This window comes from Melospiza melodia, chromosome 12, assembly GCF_035770615.1.
Source record: "Melospiza melodia melodia isolate bMelMel2 chromosome 12, bMelMel2.pri, whole genome shotgun sequence".
Taxonomy (NCBI): domain Eukaryota; kingdom Metazoa; phylum Chordata; class Aves; order Passeriformes; family Passerellidae; genus Melospiza; species Melospiza melodia.
The window spans coordinates 7,546,448-7,574,156 of NC_086205.1; the positions used below are offsets into that span (position 1 = coordinate 7,546,448).

Here is a 27,709-nt window from a genome sequence, read left to right on the forward strand (position 1 = left end):
AGGAGCCCCAGCTGAGAGGGGCCCTCAGCCCTGGCTGGCCCTGGCTGCAGGGAGGGGCAGAGCAGGGCCGGGCTCTGCTCCAGGCCCAGCAATGGCACCGGAGCCACGGGCAGGGACTGAGCCCAGGCAGCTCCACCTGCACATGAGCAAGAACTTTCCTGGGCAGTGACCGAGCCCTGAACAGAGCCCAGAGAGGGTGTGGAGTCTCTTCACTGGGGATATCCCAGACAATGTGTGCCATGGCCTCTGGGATGGCCCTGCTGAAGCAGATGGACACACTGTCCCTTCCAGCCTGGCCCATCCTGGGATTCTGTGGGGCAGCACCTGAGGTGGTCAAGGAACAGCTCATCTGCACCCACAAGGCACCCCTGCCATCACTGTCAAAAAGCCAGAAGAGGAAACCCTTGAATTTGTCCCCCACCTACTGTACCAGGTGTTTCTGATCCCCAGGCCACCTGAAGGAATGTCAGGAAAGGAATGTTTTACTCCCTTCCAAATTCCAGACACAGCAGGAATGTGGCTGCCTTGCTGCTGAACACCTTGCCAGTAACACTTGTCAACTCTGAGTACCACAAAAAGCCGAGATTTCCCTAAAATTCTAAGAATTTATTACCTCACTGCCATGGAAACAGGTCCATCTGCTCCCTCTCTTACTGCCTCCCATCCCCACAACAGCTCTGGTGCTCAGAGAAGCAACCAAGCCTGTGAAGTATTTGGGGTTTTGGCACTTGGTTTGTTTTTCCTGGCAGTTGGATGAGCTGAACTTGTTCACAAACAAGACAAATGAATCACCAGGGCTGAAGGCAGGTGAGCAGCAGTGAACTGTAACACCAGCCAGACATCTCAAATACAGACTCCTGCTTCACCAACACCAGTAAAACAAAGCTGATCTCACCTCCTTCAAAGCTTCCAGACCACAGGGTCAGAAACAAGCTGTTGGTACAACCAAAATCCACTCAGCCAAATTCCACCCTCTAACAATGAAGAGCTAAAAGAATAAGCCAAATTATGCCTGGTGAGCATTATTGTGCCATGGATATAGTGAGGAATGGGATCATTTGGGGGCTTGCAGCATCCCACCTCAGATAAGGCTGCTGCTATAGGTGACAGGTTTTGTACATTTTGCAGTTAAGATTTGTTTTATCTAACAATCAATCTTTAAATTTTTAGTCCTGTTTTGTTTTGCATTCAGCTTTGAAAATGGGGATTGTTTTTTTTACAGGCTTACCCTGACTGGACAGGCTGAGTCACCAGCATGGAAACAGTCAGTAGCTCTGCCTTAAAAAAAAAAAACCTTTTAATTAATTTTCTTTTTACATCATGGGTAAATCAGAAAATAATCCCAACTGTGTTAAGGATTAAGGAGAAACAGACCCATATTGAAGGAAAGCTCCCAGAACAATGGCTGAGGCAGCAGGAGAAAAAGCAAATTATTTGCCACTGGTCACCTGTTGTAATTTTCTCCAAAAACATCTCTGAACAGAACAAATATTTATTTATTTATTTATGAGGAGCCCACCAATGATAAGAGATGTGCAGGCTTTGAGGAAAAAAAAATCCCAACAATCATATTTTTGGCTCAGTGTGCTGGTCATGCTTTTCATAAAATTTGGTGTTTTAAACTTAAACCATCAGAAGATGCTGCTGAAGAAACAAGTCTGTCATGAATGTCCTAGAACAGAATTAAAGTCATCAATGGGGTTCAAAAAAAGGACAGAACTCAAACATCTGCTGACTCTGATGATTAACACAAACCCTTCAGCACTGCAGCTGGCACTTGGCTCCATTTCAAACACAGACAGTGCTCCAAAGAAGCAAAGAAAAGCCAAATTATGGCTTCATAAAACAGATGAAACAAGAAAACTTCATCTGCTTAGTAGGATCTGGTTGCCTCTTCCCCAGCCTCAACTTCCTACAGGCCTCAGCACCTCCATGTCTAAATTACAGTTCTTTTTGAGTTGTTTTACTTTTAAACCCAACAGGAACAGTATTTAGTAGTGCCTCTAAAAATGGAGGGGAACAATTACAGCCAGGCAGGGCAGTTATGTGAATTTCTAATTAAGTTTTGTCATTACTGACAACTCCAATCTTCAGTTGCTTCTTTGCCTTTTAACTTTCTCCATCGTAACTGGCTTTGGAATATTGTTTTAATCACACTCAAACCAGTTTGAGTATGAAAATTAAACTGCATGAAGTATAGTAACAGCATTGTACATTCATGTGTATCATTAACAGGACATTAACAACAAGAAAACAAAAGTATCTTGTTCTTAACAGGGAAAATGGGATCTGCAGGAGGGATGTCTGTGAGCAGAGGTGAATGGGAGCCCACGGCCTTGGCATCCATGGAAGATCCTTGGCTTTGGCAGGGGACAATGACCTGTTTGTTTCCTTTTTGTTGAAGGGAGGGTTAACACTGAGAGGGAAAGAGTGGCTGTCTGCTTACACTCCTGTTAATGGGTGTGCCAACAATGCAATTGCAGCAACAGCCTGAATTCCAGCAAGGTGCTTCAATGTACAGAACAGTGCTTGTGCTGAGGGAAGCTTCAATCTTGCAGCTGACAGCCAGCTGGGAATACAAACTCGTTTTTCATTTGTTTCCTCCATGGAATGTGCATCTTTTCCAGCAAAGCCTTTGGACTCTCATTTCCAGATCAGACCATCACTTATTGCTTTCCAACACTACCAGTATTCACACTCCAAACCATGTAAATGCAAGTTAGAAAATAAGAAATACTCCCATTCCTGCAAGAAGTGCTGCAAGTGCTAGAAAACAATAATTCAAGAAAGGAACAATTAAAAAATGTTACATTCTGGCAGTGTATGTTGCTAAAACTTCTCAGAACTCCCAGAACTGCTGCCCAAAGTGGTTCCCCTCCAAGGCAACCACTCAATACTGCATAGGGAAGCTTTGCCAGCACAGGAGAACACCACCACAGTTCCCATTCCCATTCCACCAGGTGTCCATGGCTCTGATCTACTCTGCAACAGGGCTTTTAAACATCTGCAGGATTGTCTTTTGCTTGCTCTTAGGCAGTGAACAAATATCATTAGTGTCACTGGTATTAACCACACAATTCAAAACCTTTCCTTCCTTGATGCTGGGGGATTTCACCCGAACCCTGGCAGGGGACTGCCAGTTTTCATTGCAGGAACCTTTCCTAGACTTGTGGTGATTGGTTTCAGCCTGACTTTTTGATCCTTTGGAGTCTTTTGCCCCCTTGGAGCTTCCCTTCCTGGCAGCAGAGTCTCTCCCAGAGCGAGGTGGTTTGGCACGAAGCAGATACTCGTCAGGAGAGCCCTTCTGCCTGTTCAGTGTCCTCTCCTCCTTGTCCAGCTCCTTCTGCAGCTGCAGGGCCAAGAGCCTGTCCTGCTCCTCCTGCCTGCGCCTCTCATAGAACTCCTGCTCAAAGGCTCTTTGTGTCTGCAAGTTAAAATCATTCATCTGCTCTCCTTGGTCTTCTGCACTTTCTGAAAAGGTTCTTCTCCTCTTATCAAGCACGTCCAAGTCAATCATGGCATCAGCTGGGGCTTCCACTAGCTTCCTTTTGGGGGTCTCCTTAGAGTTCTGTGGCCTTTGTGGTGTCTCTTCATTTGAGTGTGCAGCCTCCTTCCCCAGAGCAGGCAACACAGTCTGGCTGTCAGACATCACCCAATTCATTCCTAACTGACCAGAGGTACAAGATTCATCAGCCTCTTCAAGGTTTACCCTTTGGACATCTGTCAAATTGCCACTGTCTGACTCAATTCCATCATCAACTCCATTGGATATAAGAACTGTCCTAGACCCTTCCTCTTCTGTGGTTCCATGAAGTGCATCTGGAACTCCATCTTCTAAACCATTTGGTCCTGGTGCTTCTTCCTGCTTTGTGGCAGTTTCACCTGAAGCTGAGGCACTGAAATAGTTCATGCACGATTCCAGAAATGAATCCTTAGCTGCAGAATCTTTATTTACACTGGTCAGCTGTGGAGACAGGGTTGGCATTTCCTCTTGCTCATCCTGCACTGCAGAACTGCTGCCTTCATTGCTGTTGGTCTCCTGAAGAAAAGGGAGACACCACTAATGAAGTAAATTTATCAAAAGCCCAAACACTTCTGATGGCTGCATTGCCCCTGAGTGCTCTGGGACAGCAACTCAGATATTTCTCTTTTTAAAAAATACATAACTGCTCAATAATAATAAAAATATTTGAAATAACTAATAATAATGCAGAATCCCAGCTAAAAGACTGAAACCTCTACAGCATTTTTCTCTTGTAAGTGATTCAGACTAAATGTGCAAGCCTGCTCATCATCTTTGGAGGCCTTACAGGAATGATCAGACAGCCATGGAATGATGTAAATCAGGGTGCACCCTCCTCCAGAGGCTCCAGAATTGCCAATCATGAATACCAAAAGTAGCTTAAAAAGGGCAGTATAACCTGCCCAGTGCCAATGTGCAAGGGGAATAGAGGACTGGAACCCTACAGGCAAGGGGAAAATATCCCATAATTGCCAACTGTGAGATTTGTAATAAAATTATTCCTGTTACCCCAGACACAGAGTTGCTCCCTCCTCTTCCTGTGGTACTGGAGAACAATGCTGATCCCAACATACCAGAGTTCTTTGGAGACAGATACCTTAAAAAGAAAAAAAAGATAAACATTTTATCCTTGAATTGTCAGTCCTTTGCATTATTCATGGTCTTCAGGCTCATTCTGACAAACAAAAAACAACAAGAAGGCAAGTGTTTCCCTTCTCCTCCTATGAGGAAATGTTTTAAACTTCAAAACTTCACATTTGTCCCCAGTTATCTCAGGAAGCTGGCCTACAGCATTCTAAAGAAGCAAATGGGGCAGAGAGACACTGAAAAAGGCCAATAATTAAAGAAACACTTGGCTGAATCTCTTACTTCTGAATGTCTCCAGAGTTGCTGGGTTTGTTCTTTGCCTTGCTCAGGATCAGTGGGGATGTCTGAAGGGAGAGGCTGTGTGCTGGTGATGGGCTGCCAGGCACGTGTCCCTCAGGATCTTCATTCTTCCAGACAAGTAAAAATAGCATTAGGTAAAGCAAAACACAACACAAACTGCAGAAACCTCAGGGAACTGCTTGGGTTTTGCTGCAGAATCTGTTACTGTTGTCCAAAGAATTCTAGAACTGTGAGTTACAGATGGTTACAGAGAAAGAAATGTTACCTGCTCCTTACACCTTCCTGGATCTAACACTGAGGAACAGGAAGCTTTGCTCAAATACGTGCACAGATTTCATCATTGGGTAGCAAAAATTCAACTAAGCAAAACAAATTAATAAAACAAAAAAAAAAAACCCCAAAATGTAAGGTACATTTTCACTGTATGTATGGATTACACATATTCATTTCTTCCAAAGAAGGGTTTTTAAAAAGATGAGGAAAAGGAAGCATACAGCAGAAAATCAATGTTTTAAAATGTTTCACAATGAAAACATGCAGCACACATGGTGGGTGCTGGATTTCAAGTGCATATTAGACAGGGTTCAAAAATTAATGGTCAATCAAGGCTTTAAAGCACTGGGGAGTGACACCAGCTTCAACTACAACTAAAATAAATTTAAACTATTCCAAATTTTACCATTTGCTCTGAGCAGTCCAAGTTGCTTGCACTATATTGATATTTGCTGCTGTCCCACTCAATCCTAACTCACCAGGCTGTTACTGAGCTGCCAGGCCAGCTCTTCATCCTGCTTCAGCTGCTTCTCCATCTCCTTCCTTCTCTCTTCTGCCAGCCTGTGCTCCTCCTCCTCCTCAGCCAGCAGCCTCTGGATGTACTCCTCACTGGCTTTGTTCTCCTCCTGTTCATGTGCTCGCCTTTCTGCCTCCACCTACAGCAGGGGTTTGAAAAAATCCACCTGGTCACCACTGCAGGGCCACACTTTACACCAGGACCTCTCAGCTGACACTGCTTAAATGTGAACCAGTCACTGTTCACCAAATTCAGCAGCATTTCATTGCAGGAGTCTCAAAGATGTAAGGATCACATGGGTGCTGTGTGTGGAGCCTTGGATTTGACCACAGTGACAAATTTTTTGGTTTCTCTAAGATTATACTGTTAACCTGTAAGGTTAAACTCCATTGTTCACCTTCTCCAAGTGTTAGTAACAAAGCTAAGATCTCCAAGTTGTACAGAGAAAGTGGGATCAGAATTCTGTCTAAGGCTGGATGCCAGCTGTCCCACAGCATTTGCTCAACCTGCTTTTATCATTATATATCCCAAAGACATCACATCTCTCTTTTAGAGGAGTGCTCCTCTCTTGAAACACACAAAACCCAAAGCAGCAGGCCAGGAATTTTACATCTGCCTTTCTTACAGCAGACATGCAGAGAGATCAGTTACCAGCAACTCCACAAGGACAGCAAAGCACTTCAAGAATAAATCTTTCTTTGGAAATTCCCCCCAGTCCTCTGCTTCATGTGATCCTGTAATCACCAGCAAGGGCTCTCAGGGAAAGGTGCATTCCCACACATTCCAGCTCTAAATCTTAATTCTACTGTGTCTGAATTAAGGAGGAAGAATCCTTAAATAGGCCAAAATTGAGAATTCTTTAAAATCTTTTCATGATTTTCAAATATGCAAAGGTAACAGAGTGAACAAAGAACAGGGAAAATGCTCTATGTTCATTACTGAAAATTATCTAGTTGCAGGCTCTTACCTGGAGGGAAGTCAAGAAGACAAATATAAAACCAAAGTCCAAACAGTTTCAAATTTCTACATTTGCTACTTTTATGTACATTGACTGAGAGATGAGGTAAGAGGTATAGATCAAGAATGTCAAATATACAGATCACCTCATGTCAAATACAAAGAAATCTCTCCCACCAATTTAATTCATGATTCAGGAGTGACCAGTATGTTCTTGCAGCTGCAGATTCTTGCAGTATCTTTATTATTAAATAAAATTACAGCTGTTTGTAGGAACAATTCAAATAACTGGATACAAAGCATTTATGCTTTTTAAACATATTTTTAGACTTACCTTACTAATCTCTGCTTCATATTCCTGCCTCAGCTCCCCAGGCTTGCTCAGTTGGTGCTGTGGCTTGGGGACACAGACTAGGAAGGAGAGGAAAAAACCAAAGTCAACAAACACAAAGTCATGACAGTCAGCAACAAAGGGTTTTAACAACAACAACAAAGGATTTTAACCACAACAACAAAGGATTCATTATTCCCCTGTCATGGGAATGATTTGACTTAAATCAAGTGCTGTGATTGAAAAAAGGAAGGAATAAAGCAAAAAATTCCAAGGAATAAAGTTTACACAGTAGAGAAGTGTGGTGTTACAGAGTGGCAGGAACAGGCAGTGTTTCCCAAGCACTGTATAAAAAGCAAATACAATGGAACAAGTTTCTCAGAGAAGCTGTGGCTGCCCCATCCCTGGAAGTGTCCAAGGCCAGGGTGGAAAGGTCTCACCCAACCCAAATCATTCTCTCATTCATTCTCTGTTGGTACCCTGACCATAATTTGTGTATTTCACTCTCTTTGTGGAACACATTTCCCTAAGGCCAACCTATCAAAACGTCCCCCAAGGGCGCTTGCAACATCATAAACCCCAAAATCCTCCTTCAAAAAGTTAATCAGATTTCACTTCCTTCTCTCTGACACCACAATTTTCAGCTCACAGATTCTTGCATTGACTGAACCCCTGGAATTTCAACCAAACTAACTAACACATGAAAATCTTTTCACCACTGCACTCGCTTGACAGTGATAAAGAAACACACCCACAGACTCAAACACTCTGTATGCAGATGCTACAACGAAAACATGCACACATGGTGGGTGCTGGATTTCAAGTGCATATTACACAGGCTTCAAAAATTAATGGTCAATCAAGGCTTTAAAGTACTGGGGGATGACAACAGCTGCAAATGAGCAATGAACAAGGCCAGGCACTGATAGCCCACACCAAAGGCATGAACAAATACCCACTGAAATCACCAGACAATGTTTTGTTGTTTTTTTTAATTTTTGTACTACAAATGAAGAAGGCATTGCCCACCTCTCCCCTGCCCCTTTTGCAGGAGAGCTCTGTCTCTGCCAGCAGTAACACATATCCCTACCCACAGCTCTGAAGCCACCCGCAGCAATTCCTGTGACAAAGCAGAGACATGCCAGGACAAGTGACACTCCACTTACTTTCCTCATCCAAATCCTGTCCGTTCATCCTGCGCTCGCACTCCTGCGGGTAATCCTTCTGAATCTTCTCCCAGAGCTCCCAGTTGATCAGAGTGTTCCTGCGGCTGTTGTAGCGTGCCCAGGAGGAAACCCGACGCCGACAGAAGGGGCAAGAAAGGCAGGCCTTTTCCACCGTCATCTGGAAGCAGGAATTGCACAGGGTATGGCTGCAGGGCAGCGTGACAGGCTCCACAAAGATCTCCATGCAAATCTGGCACAGGCAGTCGGACAAGGACAGCGGGGCCTTGGATTTCTTCGACATGCTGGCTCGAGGCAGAGGAACAGCACTAGGACAGCATCAGGGCCTGAAAGCAGAAAGAAACATTTAGGTTCCTTATGGGAAGTAAAATATAAAAGGAAAATACAAAGTGTTTTACAGCTACTTCAAGAAAATGTTAGTGGATTTAGAAGCCTGCTTAAGTGGTTGCTTTTCTCTGGGCCTGAGAGATTCCTGAGGAAGAAGCAGAGCTTTACAGAAGTCATGGAAAAACTGTAGCAGGTTTTCCTACTGCACTTTCCTTTGAGCTGAAACAGATACTTCGGGGATAGCAAGGAGGTGGTAAGGAGAGGGGGGAAAAGAAGGTGAGAGTTCTTCCAGCCACCTCTGCTACTCCCCTCTTCTCCTTATCTATGATAAGAGACGCTGGATGTGTTATTCCAGTTACCTTAACCTTCCATTCACTCATGTTTTCAGTATATGCACATATGCTGTTACTCTCCTCTTTTCCCTATCTATGATAAGAGGCGCTGGATATGTTGCTCCAGTTACCTTCACCTTCCATTCACTCATTTTTTCAGTATATGCACATCCTTGGAGAGCTGCTTTTGGCACAAGCTTGCTTCCAGCTTATTCTGAAGGTGAAACACAACAGAGCAGAGCAGCTTCTTCCTCATTCATTTGCTTGCTTAAGCTGGAACTACAAAGCTAAAATTCCTTTTGTTCTTAAGATAAATGAAGAATTAAAACTTCAGCACCTTCTTGTATGACTTGAAACTGTGGGGGTCATCTGTCTCCTCACGCGATTTTTCCACTTGGCCCAGCAATACTGTAGGAGAGAAAACAAAGACACATACAGCAAAATAAAAAACCCACTGATATTAAAGCTACAAGCTTCTTAAACAGGCAGCTTCAAAGACAGGAGGCTCTTGGAAAAAAAAAAAAAGGCTGCCATTCCTCACAGAGAACTCTCCATGGAGACAAATACACGTTAAGGCGAGTTTCATTATTTCCGCTATTTTTATTGACGAAAAAACAACCCCCAGGAGGTCGGTGCCCACGGAAAAGGGGTCCCTGGTCCCCCTGCGGCCCCGTCACCCCCAGCCCCTGAGGGTCCCAGCGCGGACCCGGCACCCACCGCTCCGGAGGCCGCCAAGGGCCGCGGCTCCCGCAATGGCGGCTGCGCTGCGCCCCGCCCCTCACTCGGGAGCTGTTCCCGCCGCCCGCCTCACGGCTCCGGCTCCGCCTCCTGCTTCTCCTCCTTCTCCTTTCCTCCTTCCTTCTTCCCCTCCTCTTCTTCTGTCTCCTCCTTCTGCTCTTCCACCTGCTCCGCCGAGCCTGCTGGGACACAGAGGCTCTCAGAGGGAAGGCGGGCTCGGCTGTTGTGACAGGTCGGGCGGGAATGGCTTCCCGCAGGCAGGGAGCAGCGTTAGTGGGATGGCAGGGATGAGTCCTTCCCTGTGGGGCTGCTGAGGCCTGGCACAGCCTGGCCCGGGGAGCCGTGCCCAGCCCGGGACACCGGGGCCGCCCCGGGCCTGGCAGTGCCCAAGGCCGGGCGGGCTTGGAGCCGGGCTCCGCTCCCTGGCTTTGTGAAAAATGCGTATTTTATGATTGGCTTTCTGCAAATATTAAAATGAATATTAGATGTGTTATGTTTAAAAGTGATGCTGTGTTAATTTTCTTAAGTAGTGTGTTAACTATCGTTTTAGGTTATAACATAATGTTAAAATAGAAACTATGCTATGGAAGATAATTTCTTTTTTTTAAAAAAAAGGACTCGCAGCGAGATAGCAGCCACAGGACACCTGAATCTTTCAGAGAAAACGAATTTATTGCTCTCTTATCAGAAGAAATGTACTTCTCCCTGCCTCGCTCAGCCCTGAAGAGCTGTCAGGATTCGGAAGAAGAAGCTGACACTGACCTGACAGAATCCTGTGTTTGAATGGAATTTATGCATCATGTATGAGATGTGTGAAAAACGCCAATCACTTGTTTTTAGAATTTTAAAAGTTTAATAGTAATAAAATGGTTATAAAAATATTAATACAATTTGGGCAATTTGAATTAGGACAATATGAGACAACAGAAACAAAGGGTTACGGACGTCCGGGTACATTTTCTGGGCAGCACGAGCCTGAAAAAGGACACCCGTTAACAAAGGATTAACCCTTAAAAACATTAACCTGTTGCATATTCATACACCTCATACATGATGCATAAATTCCATTCAAACACAGGATTCTGTCTGGTCAGTGTCAGCTTCTTCCTCTGAATCCTAACAGCGCCTTCAAGGCAGGAAGAAGTTTGTTTCTTCTCATAAGAGGGCAATAATTTCTTTTTCTCTGAAAGATTCAGGTGTCCTGTGGCTGCTATCTCCCTGCGAGTCCTTTCTGTAAAAAAAGTATCTTACGTAGCATCCTTTCTATTTTTAACATTTTGTTGTAACCTAAACCTATATTTAACACAGTACTTAAGAGAATTAATACAGCATTGCTTTCTAACACAACATATATAATATTCATTTTAATATTTGCGAAAAGGCAAAAATATAATACATGCATTTTTCACAGATGGATTAATATGCAACAGGTTATTATTTTTAAGGTTAATCCTCTGTTAATGTGTGTCCTTTTTCGGGCTCATGTTGCCCAGAAAAAGGTATCCAAACATCCGTAACTCTCTGTTTTTATTGTCTCATATTTTCCTTATCCAAATTATTACCACTCTAATTATATTACTATTTTTATAATCATTTTATTACCATTAAGATGTTAAAACCAAGTGACTGGCGTTTCTCCCGGTTTGTTCCCTGGCCGAGCTCACCTGGCCGCAGGTGCCCGGGGCACATCCCGCCTCAGGTCCTCCTCCAGCATCTCCTCCTGCCGGTCAAACTCGAGCTCCAGGCTCTGCAGGCTGGAGTCCAGCTGAGCGAACCGAGCCTCCAGGGACAGCAGCCTGCTTTCTACTCTGGGCGGTGGAAAACAACAGTAAGGCAATGTCAGAAGGAATTGGAGCTTTCTGCTGTGGCATTGCATTGTGAACAGCTTCAGACCCTGTTCTGGGGGTCCTCCCATGGTTTGTGAGAGCAAACAACACTAAAAGTCAAAGTTTTGTCACTTCTTTTTGGCTATTTCCTGGTGCAAAGATCCTGACATCTCCAAATACAGCTGCAAAATTAGTATGTAGATATATCTGTGGCTCTCAACCATATGCATTATCAGTGTCATAGGTTTTTCTCTAGCACATTTTGAGGTGATTTATGCTTTTATTTGTAATGTCTTTTGAACCATTTTCATTTAACATTGAGCAGAACTTACCATTACTTGTCTGGTTAAAAATTATACAAGCCACCCACAGTGGTTTTTTTAATAGGACTGTCCTTCCATGGAATGACTGTGATAAAAACTACTTCATAGCTTGTATTTATTAACTGCTTTTTCATTACATGGTATCTGTTGTGGTTTCTCCTATTTAAAACTGTAAATTATAAAGATGAGGTTTTGAGTTGTAAGCCATTCCACTTTTGCTGAAGAAAACTGCCTTGTTTAAAAGAACTTGCTGTGCTGAGACCAGGTACAAGGGAATGCCAGGATTTATTTTTGTACCATTTCTCTCTTTCCTGGGGAGACAGGGTGTGCTGGGCTTCTGTCACTGCGGGTGGTTTTTATAAACATAGTTTTCTCCACATTTTCCTGTTATCTGATTGACATGGAGGTGTGTTGTTGAGAATTCTGAGGATCTGAAAGCTAATATAAATAATTCAAAGTTCATTCCTAAGTACTGAACAACTATCTCAGTACTATGTAGTCAATAGTGATTTACTAGCAGAGCATCACCTACTCCTTACAAAATTTTTTGTGATTTTTCTTTTTATTTTACTGGCAAAACTTCAGGCTGTGTCAGCTAACAATAACTTCACTATCAGCAAATATTATTACCTACATATTTTCCCTTTTTTCATTCCTAGTTTGCTCCACTGCTTCTGTAAGGACAAAGTACTCAGCAGCTGGTGATGACATTAAAAGATAAAAAGCCAAAACAAAACCCTTCAAATATTTTCTCATTCTTTCACATGTATCCCACGGTATTTCAATGCCTGTTGTCATAAGAGATGGACCAAAAATGCCATTTTTTCCTATCGGCAGCTCCTCCCTCTCCCTGCCGGCCTCTATTCCTGCCTCCCCCTTCTCCAAACCAAACCCTTCTTTGGATTCTGTCTGCAGCTGACCTGAATGAGGAGAAAATAAAGACTTCAACAGTGGCATATTTTACTAAGTATCCCCGCCCTTAATTAATTGTCTGGCCGATTGTGCAGATCCTTGTCTAACGATTTGCTGTTGTTTCCTGAGGCTAGAGGCTTCCTCTGCAGCCTGGTGAAGTTCCTCTTTCTGGTGTAGGACTCCTGTTTCTTCAGCAAGAATTTTGGGACAAAAATAGAACTTTAATTGGAAAACTAAGCTGGTGTCATGCAGAAATGTAGGGAGTTGAGAAGAACTGGAAGGATTGATGTGTCATAATTGGATTGAATCTGTCGGCACAGAGAGAGCAAGAGCAGAAACTGAGGTGAGTTGGGGTTTGCTGTGAGTGACTTTCAGAGCTGGGCTGTCAGGTAATGAGTGTTCTGCCCGGTGAATTGCTGGTTTGCAGCTTTTTATCATGGTAAATAAGCTTCCTCACAGCCCATTCTCCAGCTTCCCCCTCTGCAAGTCAGAGTGAAGTTATCTAAGATCTCATCACTAATGTTACTCTCAGTGCAGCAGTTCCTCAGCAGCCTCCAGTCCAAGGCTTTACTATTTGACCAGTTTTGTCTCTCAAACATTGTTTTTATTGCCTACCTGTAAATTAATCTTCTGTATTTTTAAGCAACAAACAGTTCAGCATTTGCCGATTTTGGATCTAAGAATGTCTGTTCAGTTATACCACAGTAGATCCACACTAAATTCCCACAGCTGTAAGTGAATTCTGGTAGACTGAGTGCTGCTGCCTCTTGATCTAAGTTTGGAATGAAAAGAGGAAGAAATGGATTAAACCTCCTGTTTTCATTTCCATCATGACCTCTGAACACTTTTTCCTTTAGTGTAAGTGAAGTTACCACTAAGTCAGTGACCTCTACCTCTGACTAGTGTACACACAAACCACATCCCCATTCTTTACCAGAAAGCTTTTCAAATTCCTGTCATTAGCACACAGAACATGCTTGGAAGCCATGCAGTAGAAGCTCCAGCATTCCCAGTTCTCTGCAAGTGTGGTTCTATGTGAAACCTTATTTCTGCTATTCAGGCATTTGCAGAAAATGACATTTTGGAGCTGTCACTCTGTGGGTTTGATTTTCCAGGCCAGTGCAGCATCCCACACTTCTCCAAGCTCTCCCCATTCCCTCACTCCATGGTATGTTAGACACACACTTCTCCAAGCAGTTTCCCACAGAATTAATTTTCACTTTTTTCTTTCAGGAGTTGTTTCTCCCTCTGGTCAGGTCTCCAATTGCTACTTTTGTGTTCACCATTGTGTGAATCAGAGTCACAAAGACTGTGGGTGAACCAACAGTATGAGCAATATCTCAACAAGAGGAGCAGTTTCTTTCCAAGTCTGTCACCTGTCTGTCAACATATAATCATTCATTTCCTGAGCAGAAATACTGCATCCCATCAGCTGGGATACTCTTGACAGGGATCCTTTTGACTGCAGGTAAACCACAGTTGTATGTCTGACACCTGATTTGACTTTTAAATGTCTCAACACTGCATAGTTTGCCTTTAAATGTAATATGTCACAGAATCCCAGAATGGTTGGGGTAGGAAGGACCTTAAAGCCCACCTCATTCCACCCCCTGCCATGGGCAGGGACACATTCCCCTATCCCAGGTTGCTCCAAACCCCATCCAATCTGGCCTTGGACACTTCCAGGGATGCAGGGGAAGCTACAGCTTCTGTGCCAGGGCCTTACCACCCTCCCAGTAATGTGAAAATCCAGAGAGTAGGGACAGTATCCTGCCTGCCTTCAACTGCTGCGAATTTCAGACCCTCTTTTCACTCTTTTTCCTGAAGATCCATGCTCACATCTTCATGTCTGCTCTGAGCCACCCCCACTGGTGCCTGCTGCTGCACAGCCCAGCACGGAGCAGTGCCAGCAGGGGCAGCTGAGGCTGGATTGTTTTTCAGGAAGTCCATGAACCTGTTGGTCACGTTCCTCTGCCAAGTGCAGGCTTTGGAAATGGAGGGTGAATCAGCACCACCTGATTCCCCAGTGATGGTGATTTGCTTTCCTTAAACTTTTAAGAAAGATCCATTCTTGGGTTTTTTTTTTTTTTTTTTTGCTCATGATAACCACTTACTCCCTATCTTTGAACTCTCCAGACTCTGAGGCATGGTCTAAAAATCAGAAGTTCACCTCAAATCTCCAATTAGAACAGCAAGCCTGAATTTCACAGAAACACAGAATATACTGAGTTGGAAGGGATCCACAAGGATCCAACTGCTGGCCCCCACAGCAATCCCACCCTGTGCCTGAGAGCATTGTCCAAATGCTTCTTGAGCTTTGGTGACATTCCCTGGGAAGCCTCTTCAGTGCCTGACCATGCTCTGGGAGAACATTTTTCTAATATCCAACCTAAACCTCCCCTGACACAGCTTAAGGCCATTCCCCCAGGTCCTGTCACTGTGGACAGGAGGAGGATCAGTGTCTGTCCTCCTCCCCCCTCATGAAGAAGCTGCAAACCTCAGTGAGGTCTCCCCTCAGCCTCCTCCAGGCTGAACAGCCCAAGTGCCCTCATGCAGCTGCAGCCCATGTGTGATGGAGCAACTGCCCAAATCCTGCAGCAAACAGCCAGGATGGCAGCCAGGGAATGAACACCACCATGGAGCTGCTGCCTCTGTCCCTCTTTCCTCCCCAATGGGTGAAGGACACATTGAGCCTGTTCATGAGCTCCTCCCTCCCTGTTTGCACCCCACCCTGCTGCCCACAGGAGTTCCCAGAGAAGCCCAGGTGACCCTGGTGGGGTGTCCCATGTCCCAGCCCTCCCTGTCCCTCCCCAGCCCCCAGGACCTGTTCAGGGTCTCGTTCAGGGAGCGCAGGGAGATGCTGCCCTTCGCCATCGTCCTGGAGAACCAAGGGGAGGAATAAAAGCTGGAGTGGGCTCACTCCTCTCTCCTGCAGCCAGCAGCAGGGACAGGGGATCCGAGTCCTGCAGGAGGTTGTTTGTTCCAGGCTTTTTATAGCCTGTATATCCAAATATAGGTCATGGATGCACCAACACACGTCCATGGCCGTGTCACACACTGAACCACACAGCCCCTTCCTCTGCCCCACTGATCCCATGGCTTCACAGATGAGCTAATTTACAGCTAACACAAAAGGGAGTAACCACAATTTTCTGCTTTTTTTATTTTATTGCTGTGTTTTGGCTTCAATTTGCTGTTGTGCCCACCAGATCATGTCTTGGGCCAAAGTTTCCTGCTGGGAAAGGCTGTACAAGCAGATTGCCTGTTTTTTATAATTAAAAAGGTATGAAGGTAAAATCTGATTTGGATGAGAATGAGTTGTGTTTGGTTGCAGGGAGCTGCTTTGAGCAAAACCAAGACAGTTGCAATCTCTTCCATAAAGGGTGGAGAGAGGCAGCACAACCAGATAATGATATTCCAGAGTTGGGTAAGTAAAAAAAAAAAAAAAAAGAGCTGAAAATTTTTCCAATATAACAGGAGTCTGGTAACAGCCCAGCTGGTGAAACACAGCAGCACAAACCCAAACCTCCCACCAGTGCAGCAGGTCCTCAGCCAGCACTAGAAATTCAGTTCTGTGACAGGATAAGGATAACCTAGGAAAAATCCCCTTTTTAAAAAATTATTTGCCCACTTCATGGGAAATCCAGCATGAACTGAACATGCCCAGAGCTGTAACATTTCCACTTAGGTCTTCCTACCTTCAATTTGCAAATGAAGGGAAGCTTCTAGCAAGCCAAGTTCTGCTCATTGTGTTTCAAACCTTTGGGAAGACAGGAAGTATTTGGTTAAGGAGAAGCTGTGCCTTTGGCCCTTGGTATTCACCCTGTGATGGGGGTACAACAAACTTTTGGACACAATTTTGTGTGAGTCTGGCACTATTAGAGTGATTCTAAGGACAAGGGAAGAGTGAGAGAGAAAGCATTTATTAAGACAAGTGTAATAGTTCTTTTTCCCTGATATACACAACTAACTGACAGCTGACCCAGCAAACAGGTGTAACAGTTCCCCTGCTCCTTCTTTTGCTGCAGTGAAAAAATTCAGTTGGCAGCCACAGGGAAACAAATTTGATTACTTGTTAATGGATGCATCTCTAGTCTATGCAGCTGCTGACAGAGTGTGGTGAAAACCAGATTCCACCATGCCCAGTTTAAGCCAGCTGGGACACAGCTTTATGGGAGAAATCACACAGAGCACTGCAACAGCCCAAACCACCTAGGGCTGAGCCAGTGACAGCCCTGCTGCTGCTCAGCAGCCTCACTTGGCATTGTGGGTGTCTCCTGAGCACTAATTTTCTCCTCCAGCCTTAATTACGTCAGCTTAGCCATGAACTAATGTTACCCCTAAATATAGAGACCCGTTTCACTGAAATTCCAGCAGCAAGCTGCCAACCCTGCAAGAGAGAGTGGCTGTGTGAGCCACAGAGAACCAGCACGAGGCCAGGGACACCAGGAGTGCACAGCAAACCCCTTCCCTTCCCAGGGACCAGAGGGGTTCCCTGCCCAGGTCACTGTCAGTGCATGTAACTGGCTCTCAGAAGTGATTTAATCCCCCAGATTCTGTAACACCTGGGTGCCTTAAGGTTCTGGCAATGGATAGACTGATACAGAGCTGCTCTGGTCAGCAACCAACACTCTCCTGGAGCCTTTGATCTCTGCACACGACAGCCAGTTCACCTTCTCTCCATGCTCAATGCTGAGCTTTGGCACAACTGCAGGGTGTTCATTGGAGGCTGCTTTGTTGAGCTTCCCATCTTTTCTGCTGCAAGCAGCTGCTTGGGCCTTTTTCCTGTGCAGAGATTTTGCTGGACTTTTCTGCTGCTTCCCAATGTTGCTGCTGAGATCCCAGAGCAAGACTTTCCCATCATTTCCTCCAGACAACAAGCAGTAGCCCTCAGGCATAAAGAGCACCTGTGAGACTCCCAGGCTGTGAGCCTGGAACTCCAGCTCATGCTCAAACCTGGCCCCAGTGACTCGGAACAGTCGGACTTTACCATCCTGAGCTCCACAGCTGAAGATGTTGCCACAGGAGGCCACGGACAGGGAATGTGCAAGAGGTGGGTTGAAGAACTGCCCAGCTGACTGGGGGCTCTCTTCCTCCATCTCACACTCCTGCAGGTTTGTGGTCCACAAGGGACGAACTTTCTGCAGGTTCCACAGCATCACCTGGAAAAAAAACCAAAAATTGTTTGTTTATTTTACTCAAATTGGATGTTTAATAGTAACATAAGCAACCACACTTCTTGTCCTAGCAGAGCAAAGGCTGTGTGTGACTCCAAGGGGTGTAAAGCATGTGGTTAAACTTGCTCTAATAAATGTAGCAAATCTTTCTGGGCTGCTTTGCAAAGCCCCACCACCACCACCACACTCTGCAGTCAATGACTCAGACCTTTAGACCACGGAAGAGATGCAAACACTGCTCTAAAAGCTTTTGCATTCATCTCAGCAGTAGTAATCATGACATCCTGCACATCAATTATTGAGAAGGAGGGACAGGGAAACCCTAGCAGTGAATAGAGATCATTATCATTCTGCATTTCTGTCTCTGCTACTTGGCCTATAATAGTCACTTCCACAAACGTGTCTGAAAAATGGGACAGCAAAAGGCAAACAGCAGTTGGGGCTGTGGTTTTTAAACAGGCATATTTGAATTCATTTTTATATCCAGTGGGTAGATCTGGTTTGTGCTATAGAGTAGGGCATGCTTTACCTACTGAGATGGGGCAGGTTGTACTTTTAGACTTCTTTTTCCAATGCCACCCCAAATCCAAGCCCCCAGTGAAGAATCCTGTGTCTCTTGTACAGCAGTTCAAGCACTACAGATTTATGCTGAGGAATTAAAAATAATGCTCTCAAGACTTTTTGTAGGATCTGAATTGACAATGAGCACTCTCAAGGGCAACAGACCAAAAAAGCACAAGTCAGTCTAATGCAGCACTGGTGTACTGTTTGTTTCATAAAGCTAAGCTTCAATTTGTTATTAATAAAAATACTCCTTCAGTAGTAATCACCAATAAGTACAGGAGTCTTTAAATTTAGTTCACAAAAGAGCCTGGCTCTGCATTTCTGGGATCCAAATCACACTAAAACATCTGAAACATATTTCCTGTCACTTTCCTGTTTCAGTTACTGCTGTGGCTGCTGCACTAAAACTACTTCCACAACAACTGTGATTTACTGTAAATCAGAGGGGCTGGGTGATGCTTACAGAAAATACTCCTGCTTTTATCAGAGACAGGACTGCAACAATCTGATGAATCCATCAACTGCTGAAGAGCTTTCTGCAAACTAAGTATTTTCTGTCCTCATGGTATTTCCCCTGCTTCATCAAAACTCCTGAAAGAACTCCAGCAACCTGAATTTCAGTTCTCATCAACCATGGCTTCCCTGAGGGTTTGACAAGCCCAGAACATGTTTTGTAGAGCTCATAACTTGTCCAAAGGCATGGGGCAGCACAGGGCTTCAGAGTTCTGCAGCTAAGCTCCCCTTTGGGAAATGACAGATCTTAAAATGCAGCCTCAATGCAGAACAATGCTATTTTCACTGTACAAAAGCACACTAATGAAATCCTGTTCTGGGATACTGACTTTCACCCCAAAACCAACTTGCTGAGCTACAATAAATGAAACTAACACTAAAAAGTCACAAAAAAGAATCAGCTCACTTGTACTGAGTTGTACATAAATGTTTACAATTCTGATTAAAAGATTAAAAGTTTCCAGCCACAAGCTGGTGTATCTGCATTTTAGGGACCAAAATTAAGCCAGCTGAGGGACTGAGTGTTTACTCCTCCCAAACAGGATCTATCATCATGGCTTTAACACAGAAAAATACAGTTTATACTAAATATCAACTCTAATGGGTTTGAGATGTACTTTGGTTTCAAGAACAGAAGGTGAAACTGCTCAAAGCTGTCACACAAACTTCACCCTGACACCACTGGAACCACAGAAACCTTTGAGAAGTGACAGTTTTCATATAGGGCTAAACCAGGAATGTGGTCAGGCCTCAACCACTGGAAAGAAATTACTGAAAAATATCTGTTCTGGGCTTAACTCCCAGCATGGCTCTTCTCAGAATGCAAAGGACAAAGTTTCCTCTTGATGAGAATAGGAAGGTTTAAATGGCAAAGAACATTTCATACTTCCAAGATGCTAACAGATCAAAGGATAAATGATAAAAATGACTTGCCTTCACAGTGATATGTTCTACTTGGAAAGATGCTGCTCTACCTGCCTGCCTCAAGCACTGTGTCTTCTCCTCACCATCCTTTGCATCTCATCTGCAGCCACAACTGATCCCTAGGGACAGCTGCTGGTTTTGCTCAGTCCAACAAAGAGCTAATACAGCACAAGTGAGCTTTGCAGTGTATTCTGAATTCCCCTCACCCCATTCACTTTTGAATTGTAAATATCAATGAAGATAAAAGCAGGGCAGAAGCTGCTGAGCGGAAAAATTATTTCAGAATAGCCCCAAAACTACTTCAGAATAGTGAGGAGCTTCACAGTGACTGCAGGCTGACCACCTTCGTGCTCGGTGAAAGTCTGTGGGTGCCTCACTACACAGGTGGCTAATTACTGTTTCACTTCATTAATACCCGTGCACATGTATGCAAATCACCTGCATGTCCAGCCCACAGGAAACCAGGCTTTGAGGCCGCTGAGGTCGGAAGGCAACAGACGAGCAGATGTTGGAGTGCCTCAAGGACCGGCTGACTTTCTGGCTTTCCAAGTCCACAACCTTTATGGCCCCCGAGTCATCGGCGGCAGCCAGCAGGCTGTCGGCGTCGTTCAGCGACAGGCAGTTGATCTCCTCCTCGTTCACGTGGAAGCGCTGCAGGGGCTCCTGCAGGGAGCGCACATCCAGCACGCTGACGGTCTCTCCGTGGGCCGCGTACAGCGTGCTGGGCCGGCGGGCCGAGAACACCACCGAGGCCACGTCCTCCGCCTGCGGGAGCCGCGGCTGAGCCACGGCCGAGCCCGCCCCGTCCCAGAGCGCCAGCTCGCCCCGCTCGGCGCCGGAGGCCACCAGCCCTTCCGCGCTCACGGCCAGGCACAGCACGGAGCAGGAATGGCCACCGCTCCACCGCACCGCCATGCTGCAGGGACACCCTGGAACAAACAAAAACAAGCCCCGAATGAGGTGGTTGCTGGTGTCATTGCAGCAGAAACGCATCAAGCAAGAAGATCATCCTGAAATTCCCGTGTCCAGTTAAATCGGGCACCACCACAGCTCAGGACAGCTCAGTACCCAAGCGGAGCTTTCACGACACCACGGCGCTGACCGGTCTGTTCCAACCTAAATAACACAATGATACTTTTTAAAAGAAGTATTACTAAGTTAAAACAGGTTGCAACATATTTAATTGGCTCTCAGAGCACACCCACGGTGCTCACCAACCTTAACCCTCCGTGGTGTGACTGCCCGCATCAGCCTGTGTCACAGCACTGCTAAGGGCAGCGCATCAGCAGAAAATTAAGATAAGGACGAAAAATGGTAGCACAAAAGTGTTGGAGGGACTGGGACGCTGCGAATAAAAGCACATGGGGTTTGCGTGACAGCCCAGCAGCCGCTTCGCTGCCCTAAGGTCCGTGCATTTATTTAACCACTGGGCAACAAACGCTTGTTTCTGGTGGTTTTACCTTCTTTTGTTTTTTTACAACCACGTTATGTTTTCCATGTGATTTTTGTTGACCCAGATCTAAAGAGCAGCCAGAGCCCATTCATTCCCCCAGAGGAGGAACTTCGCTCTTGGAGACCAAATAACCCTACAGAGAAGGCCGATACCTCCCCCGCAGCTCTCATCGGGGCACATTCGCGGCCGCCGCTCCCCGGGGGTCCCAGGTGAGTCGTACCCCGCCAACCCCCGGGCCCTGCGGCAGCTCGGTCCGACCGCCCCCGTCCCGGCAGGCCCAGCCCTGCGGCCGCCCCCCGGCCCGGCTCAGCTCGGCCCGGCCCGCGGCGCTGCCAGGGCCGTCCCGGGGGGCTCGGGAGGCGCGGGGCCCCCAGCTCTCACCTCAGCGCCCCTCGGCTCCACCGCGCTCCCCTCGCCTCCCCCGGGCTCCGCTCGGCTCCGCCGCCGCCCCCGCCCCTCGCCGGCCCCCCGCGCCCGCCGCGCACGCGCGGGGCGGTGCCCGCGGCCGAGATGGCGGCGCCGCGCGCCCCCGCGCCGTGAGGGCCTCGGGCGGCCCCGGCCACACCGGGCGGGCGAGGGCAGCGCGGGGGGCGATGGCGGCGGGGCCCGGCCCCGGGCCCGGCCCCGGGGCGGCCGCGGCGTCGTGGGGAGGGCCGGGCTGGCGGCTGCCGGGGCGGGTGTTGGAGCTGGTGTTCTCGTACCTGGAGCTGCGGGAGCTGCGGAGCTGCGCGCTGGTCTGCAAGCTGTGGCACCGCGTCCTGCACGGCGACGAGAACAGCGAGGTGTGGCGCAGCCTGGCCGCCCGCTGCCTGGCCGAGGAGGCCCTGCGCACCGACATCCTCTGCAACGTGCCCACCTACAAGGGCAAGGTGAGGCCGGGACCCCCGCCCCGCCGGGACGCCCCCTCACCGCCTCCCCCGGCGCTCGGGGACGCCCCCGCAGCCCTCCGGCCCACCCGCCATTGGAAACCGAGGGGGCGGGAGGCTGGGGAGCGCCGCAGGGTTTTATCTCCTAGAGCCACAATGGTTCGGGTTGGAAGGGACGCCTCCCACTAGAGCGGGCTGCTCGCAGCGCCGTCCATCTCCCCCTCCCGCCTTGTCTCGCCCAGGTCCGTGCCTTCCACCACGCCTTCAGCACCAACGACTGCTCGAGGAACGTGTACATCAAGAAGAACGGCTTCACGCTGCACCGCAACCCCATCGCGCAGAGCACGGACGGGGCGCGCACCAAGATCGGCTTCAGCGAGGGCCGGCACGCCTGGGAGGTGTGGTGGGAGGGCCCGCTGGGCACCGTGGCCGTCATCGGCATCGCCACCAAGCGCGCCCCCATGCAGTGCCAGGGCTACGTGGCCCTGCTGGGCAGCGACGACCAGAGTTGGGGCTGGAACCTGGTGGACAATAACTTGCTGCATAACGGGGAGGTGAACGGCAGCTTCCCCCAGTGCAATAACGCGCCCAAATATCAGGTGAGGGGGTTTGGAGTGGGCTGGGGGGTGCTGGCTGTCACTCGCTGTCCCGGCTGGCTGCTGAATTGCTCCTAAGTGACTCTCAAAGGTCTCTTTGCCTCCCCTGCAGAAGGCAAATGATTCCACTTTGTGAGCTCTTTCCCCCATTCATTTACTGCTTGTGCAGGCTACACCTGTCTGGTGCTCGGTGCACCTGACACCCTGGGTTGTTCCCACACTTTAATCTCAAACTCTGAGTGTGAAACCTGTACTGTGGGTGTCTGCTTTGACATCGTGGTGCTTTTTGGAATAAAACCTGAAAAGACTGTTGTAGCTTTCTGAAGTAGCAACTTGCCCCACAGCAAGGTGAGTGTCTGAGGGCTTGTACCCCTTTGTTGTCTGGCAGGGTGAGCTGAAGTTAGTGCTTAGGTGAGAGTTTTCCTGCAGAAACCTGCAGCAGTGCTGATTGCTGCTGCTTTGCCCACTGGCCACCTTCCTTCTGTGGGTGACATTTCTTATCTGGAATTTGATGTTCAGATAACTTCAGGGTGTTAAAGAGCAGCGGCCACCCTACCTTTTTGTCCTTACAGAAGTGCTTGTCTTGTCATTCTGCCTGCTCACACAACTGCTGGATTTGCTCTTGTTACAACTTAAACTGGATCATTGTTATTTCCATCTCCTATTCAGAGAATGAGTTAGAAAGGCCTTTAAAATAATCCAGTGTGACCCCCAGTGCTGTGACTTTGTTTCACTTGTGGGTGAAGATCTGTCCAGTACCTTGCATGTGATATTCCTAAATTTTGTGTGAAAGTTCAAATCAGTGACCCTTTGATGTATTTTGTGTTTATTAAGACCTGTGCAGTGATCTGCTCATAGAAAATGTGCTTGCAGGAAACACATGTGTGTGTTAGTGTTGGCTAGAAGAAATTCCCAGTGCTGGGGCTGGCTGGAGAAGAGTCAGGAGTTTGTGTGGTGCCTGCTCTGCTTGTGCCTGTTGTCTGGGACTTTCATTGATATCTGAAATAATGTGTGCTGGATATATGCAGGGAGCAAGCATATATATTTATTTCGGTGTTCCATTTTACATTTTGTACCGAAATTTCCTTTTACCTTGGTGGAGGAACACCTCTGTCAGCGACAGCTCCTGCATATTAATCTATTCTGGGATTTTTTTGTAGGTGGCACTTGTCTTTCTTAAACCCATTGTCTTTAAAGATGCTCCTCACAGAGCAGTTGCTGCTCAGTGATTGCAGCAGCTGAACACAGGGCTCAGGTAACTTGGAGCCCATTGCAAAGATTCCAGAGCTCTGCAGTATTTCCAAAGCACACAGCACAAAGTGCCTGCTCTCACAGGTTCATATGGGAAGGGTCATGTTTATTATCATAGACAGGTGGTGGATGCTGTCCTGCTTCAGATCATGGTGAAACTGAGAAATTCCCTTCATAAGAGCAATCAATAATGAGACACAGGACAGCCCTGCTTTAAAATTCTCTGCTGTGTTCCACTTTGCATTATTTTTGTTTCCATCTGAACATGCTGACCCTCTCTGTGTGTTATTTTTACTCTCCCTCCTGTCTCTGTTTCCAGATAGGTGAAAGGATTCGAGTGATCCTGGACATGGAAGACAAAACATTAGCGTTTGAGAGGGGCTATGAGTTCTTGGGAGTTGCCTTCAGAGGACTGCCAAAAGTTTGCCTGTATCCAGCAGTGTCTGCTGTGTATGGTAACACAGAAGTGACTTTGGTCTACCTGGGAAAGCCTCTGGATGGATGACATGGATTGTCTCGTTGGGACGTCGAGATGTGGATGTTTGGGAGGAGAAATCTGCATGTTGGTTAGAGGGAAACGTGTATTAGAGGGAAAAAAAAAAGAACAAAAAAGTGTGGGTGTGTGTCCAAGAGCCATCGAGGGAACCACATGGAGTTTGGAAACGGAGGACCAGCCGTTCTTCAGAACTTGTGTTACATTTCCTCTTTCTGCCAGGCCAGAAAAATCCTCAGGGCTGCAGTTGGTTGAGTGGGAAGCTGACACATGCATGTCGCAGCAGATTTTATTGCTAAAATGGCAGTGTGACCTCAAACATTTCTGAAAGGACTTGATACAAAAATGCTTGAGGAAATTACCCTGGGATTTGTAAGTGGCGTGTTTTGTGAGAGACTCCCATTTCCAAACTGCTTGTTCCTTCCTTCCTTCCTTCCTTCCCTTCTTCCTTCCCTCCTTGGGGCCAGCATGGGGGCTGGAGCAGAGCTGGGGGTATTTACAGTTTTTAGTGTCCTCAGAGGCACGGTCTGTGCAACTGCCCTTCTCTGGTATTACCATACAACACGTGTGCAGCTATTTTTAAGTGTATTTTAAGGATTGTATATAAAGAAAACGTTGATAAGAACAGTTAAAAAGAAAGGGTTTGCTTTATTCTAACTGGGACAGAATTTCTTAAAGGGGGAAAAACAAAACCACCCCCCTCCCTGGCACCAGAACACACAGCTGGTTCAGGTGTGGAGCCTTCATGTCAGTGCAGTTCTGTTGTGATGTGTTTTGGGGTGCTCTTGTGGAGTGAGGTGCTGCTTTGGGTTGTTTCCTGTGAAAGTTTCCATGGCTTCAGTGACAGGTTTGTTCTCTGTAGGAAACAAAGACGTTTTCCCCCCGAGTTTCCCTCAGGAAGGAAGGCTGAGCACAGCACTGAGCCTGCCTTCCTCTCCATGTCAAAAATGGCACCTTTTCAGAGCATTCTCTCACTTGCTGATCACTGTTGTGAGATGTCTCAACTTGATGTGGAAGGACCATTGGGCTTCTGCAACCAGACCTTACTTTCAGCTTCAGTGGCTTTATAAAGCTTTAAGGCTTGCCTGAACCTTTCTTAACTGAATGAAATCCCCCAGCACCCCAACATTCACCTGCCCAGGACTAGTAAAACTCTCACCAGCCCTTTGATGGGGATTCTGGGTCACATTAATGTTTGTGCTCTTCACTGATTTTCTCAAAGCCATGTCCAGACCCCCCCAGGCATGTCTGTGTGCTGGCCTGTGCAGGCTGGGGAGCTGCCAGGTGTGGTGAGGAGGGAATTCCTGGTGGAACCACTTTGCTGTGAGGCTGGAAGGTCTCTAGGGAGCCCTAGGAGGGTCTTTAGCAGGACAGGAAGGCTGTGACACCCTTGGCTGGCTCCTGACTCTGGTTTTGTGCTCGTTGGCATCTCCCAGAGCTGCTTGGGCTGTTTCAGAGCTGCTTTTTTGAGAGAGAAAGGAAATGTTTATCCAACTTCTTTTTGCTTGGTTTTTTTTTTTTTTTTTGTGCTAGAGAATGTGAGTTGCTTGGTACCAGACACTGGCAATTCTCTGAGCATGGAAGAAAGAGGAATTCCTCTTGGGCTGTTGCTCATCCCCTTCCCTGTTCCTCAAGGAAGTGAGTGAGGCTTTGCCTTGGAGTGCTTTTGGCCAGGTAGATCACCAGGCTCTGCCCTGGAACTGTGTAAGTTGTTACAATTTAAAGGATTTAAAAGTATTTATTTGTTCTGTGTGCTCATTGCTGAAAGGCAAATCAAGGTCTGTTCCTCTTGCTGCACCAGACAGAATGTGCTGTGAGCAGTGGAGGTGTTTGAGGTGCTGAGAGCAGCCAAATAAAGGATGTGGGACAGGCATCCAAGTATCTGGACAAATCTGTTACAGGCATTGATTGTACTGGACTGTGAAGTGTCTGCAGAGCAGAACCGTGGGGCATAGAGTTGGGGATAAAGGAAACAAAACCCTGCCCAGTTTAGGAAAATAAATAGTCCCCAGGATGAATGTATCCTCAGTGCAGTCCTGAAAGATGCAAACTCTGCTGTTGTCCATGATCCAGTTAGAGGCAAGGAAACCCCGAGAATTCTGAGGAGTTTTAATCACAAATTCAGATTGATTCCCATTCTTCAGACTGCATCTTACCCTCTAAATAATTTCCCTCTAAATCAGAAGTGCTGAAAGTTGAACATTCCTTAAGGGTGGGTTTGGGCTGACTCACTTGTGTAAGATTATAACTTATTCCTGGAGACCAATGCTGGCTGTACAAAATATTAAAATAAACTCTGCTATCATTCAGAAGGATCTGTTGGTGTGGATTGTTGGAATGGCACCTGCAGAACCCCACAGATGGGGGGAAGAAGGGAGCTGCAGTTTGGTGCCCCAAGAGGACAGAGGTGTTGGGGCTGTGTGACTGCTTAAGGAGGGCTTGGAAACTCAGGGATCTGACAGCTCTGGTGGGAAATTGCCTCCTCTGAAACAGGGATGCTCTCTCCTGACTGTGGGAAAGGCATTCCTGCCTGCTGGGGGCCTCGGGGCTGGAGATGGGGTGGTGGGGACACCACTGCTGCCCCCAGGGGTCTCCTTCCCCCTCAGCCTCCCGCTCTGTCCTTTGCTTTCCCTGTGCAAGTTCAATATTTCACAGTGCTTTTAGGAAGAACTATTGTGGGTTTGAGCTCTGAGGCACTTTCCAAACTCTCTGCACCAAGAGTTTGCTTTTAAGCAGTAAATCCTGGCTGGCACCTCTGTGACCGTGTTCACAGGGGTCTGAGGATGAGGGAAGAGATGAGGATCTGACTCCACGTTTCAGAAGGCTGATTTATTATTTTATGATATATATTACATTAAAACTATACTAAAAGAATAGAAGAAAGGATTTCATCAGAAGGCTGGCTAAGAATAGAATAGCAAAGAATGATAACAAAGGCTTGTGACTTGGACAGAGTCTGAGCCAGCTGACTGTGTTTGGCCATTAATTAGAAACAATCAACATGAGACCAATCACAGATGCACCTGTTGCATTCCACAGCAGCAGATAATCAATGTTTACATTGTGTTCCTGAGGCCTCCCAGCTTCTCAGGAGGAGAAATCCCAAGGAAAGGATTTTTCATCAAAGATGTCTGTGACACACCTCCTGCAGGAGCAGAGAGGTTTGTGCTGGTTTGCCAAGAAGGCAGAGTTGGTTTTTTTAGCCTGAGGTACCTCAGAGTCAGCTGAGCAGTTGTTTGGGGT

The 27,709-nt window shown here is 46.8% G+C and overlaps 3 protein-coding genes across 6 annotated transcripts; 1 reads left to right on the forward strand and 2 right to left on the reverse strand.

Annotated features, from left to right (window-relative positions):
- Window positions 1-1,809: 1,809 nt before the first annotated feature.
- Window positions 1,810-15,592, reverse strand: RNF168 (ring finger protein 168). Of its 3 annotated transcripts, none has more exons than XM_063166628.1 (10): window positions 15,454-15,592; window positions 11,233-11,376; window positions 9,548-9,747; window positions 9,168-9,238; window positions 8,154-8,497; window positions 6,991-7,067; window positions 5,662-5,838; window positions 4,892-5,016; window positions 4,532-4,619; window positions 1,810-4,039 (listed from the first exon to the last, which is right to left on the reverse strand). In XM_063166628.1, the coding sequence occupies exons 5-10, from the start codon at window positions 8,452-8,454 to the stop codon at window positions 2,978-2,980; spliced, it is 1,830 nt and encodes a 609-aa protein (XP_063022698.1). In that variant the 5' UTR covers window positions 8,455-8,497; window positions 9,168-9,238; window positions 9,548-9,747; window positions 11,233-11,376; window positions 15,454-15,592; the 3' UTR covers window positions 1,810-2,977. The 3 variants fall into 3 exon arrangements, with proteins under 3 accessions (XP_063022698.1, XP_063022699.1, XP_063022700.1); XM_063166629.1 differs by having other exon boundaries at window positions 9,548-9,750; XM_063166630.1 differs by lacking the exons at window positions 11,233-11,376; window positions 15,454-15,592 and having other exon boundaries at window positions 9,537-9,559.
- A 944-nt stretch (window positions 15,593-16,536) lies between these two features.
- WDR53 (WD repeat domain 53) lies at window positions 16,537-21,686 on the reverse strand. 2 transcript variants are annotated; one of them, XM_063166632.1, is made up of 3 exons: window positions 21,642-21,686; window positions 20,246-20,736; window positions 16,537-17,791 (listed from the first exon to the last, which is right to left on the reverse strand). In XM_063166632.1, exons 2-3 carry the CDS (start codon window positions 20,720-20,722, stop codon window positions 17,204-17,206), a joined length of 1,065 nt encoding a protein of 354 aa, XP_063022702.1. In that variant the 5' UTR covers window positions 20,723-20,736; window positions 21,642-21,686; the 3' UTR covers window positions 16,537-17,203. The 2 variants fall into 2 exon arrangements, with proteins under 2 accessions (XP_063022702.1, XP_063022701.1); XM_063166631.1 differs by lacking the exon at window positions 21,642-21,686 and having other exon boundaries at window positions 20,246-21,467.
- Window positions 21,687-21,853: 167 nt separating this feature from the next.
- Window positions 21,854-26,778, forward strand: FBXO45 (F-box protein 45). The gene is made up of 3 exons (XM_063166633.1): window positions 21,854-22,129; window positions 22,369-22,725; window positions 24,293-26,778. Exons 1-3 carry the CDS (start codon window positions 21,854-21,856, stop codon window positions 24,476-24,478), a joined length of 819 nt encoding a protein of 272 aa, XP_063022703.1. The 3' UTR covers window positions 24,479-26,778.
- The last annotated feature ends 931 nt before the right edge of the window (window positions 26,779-27,709 follow it).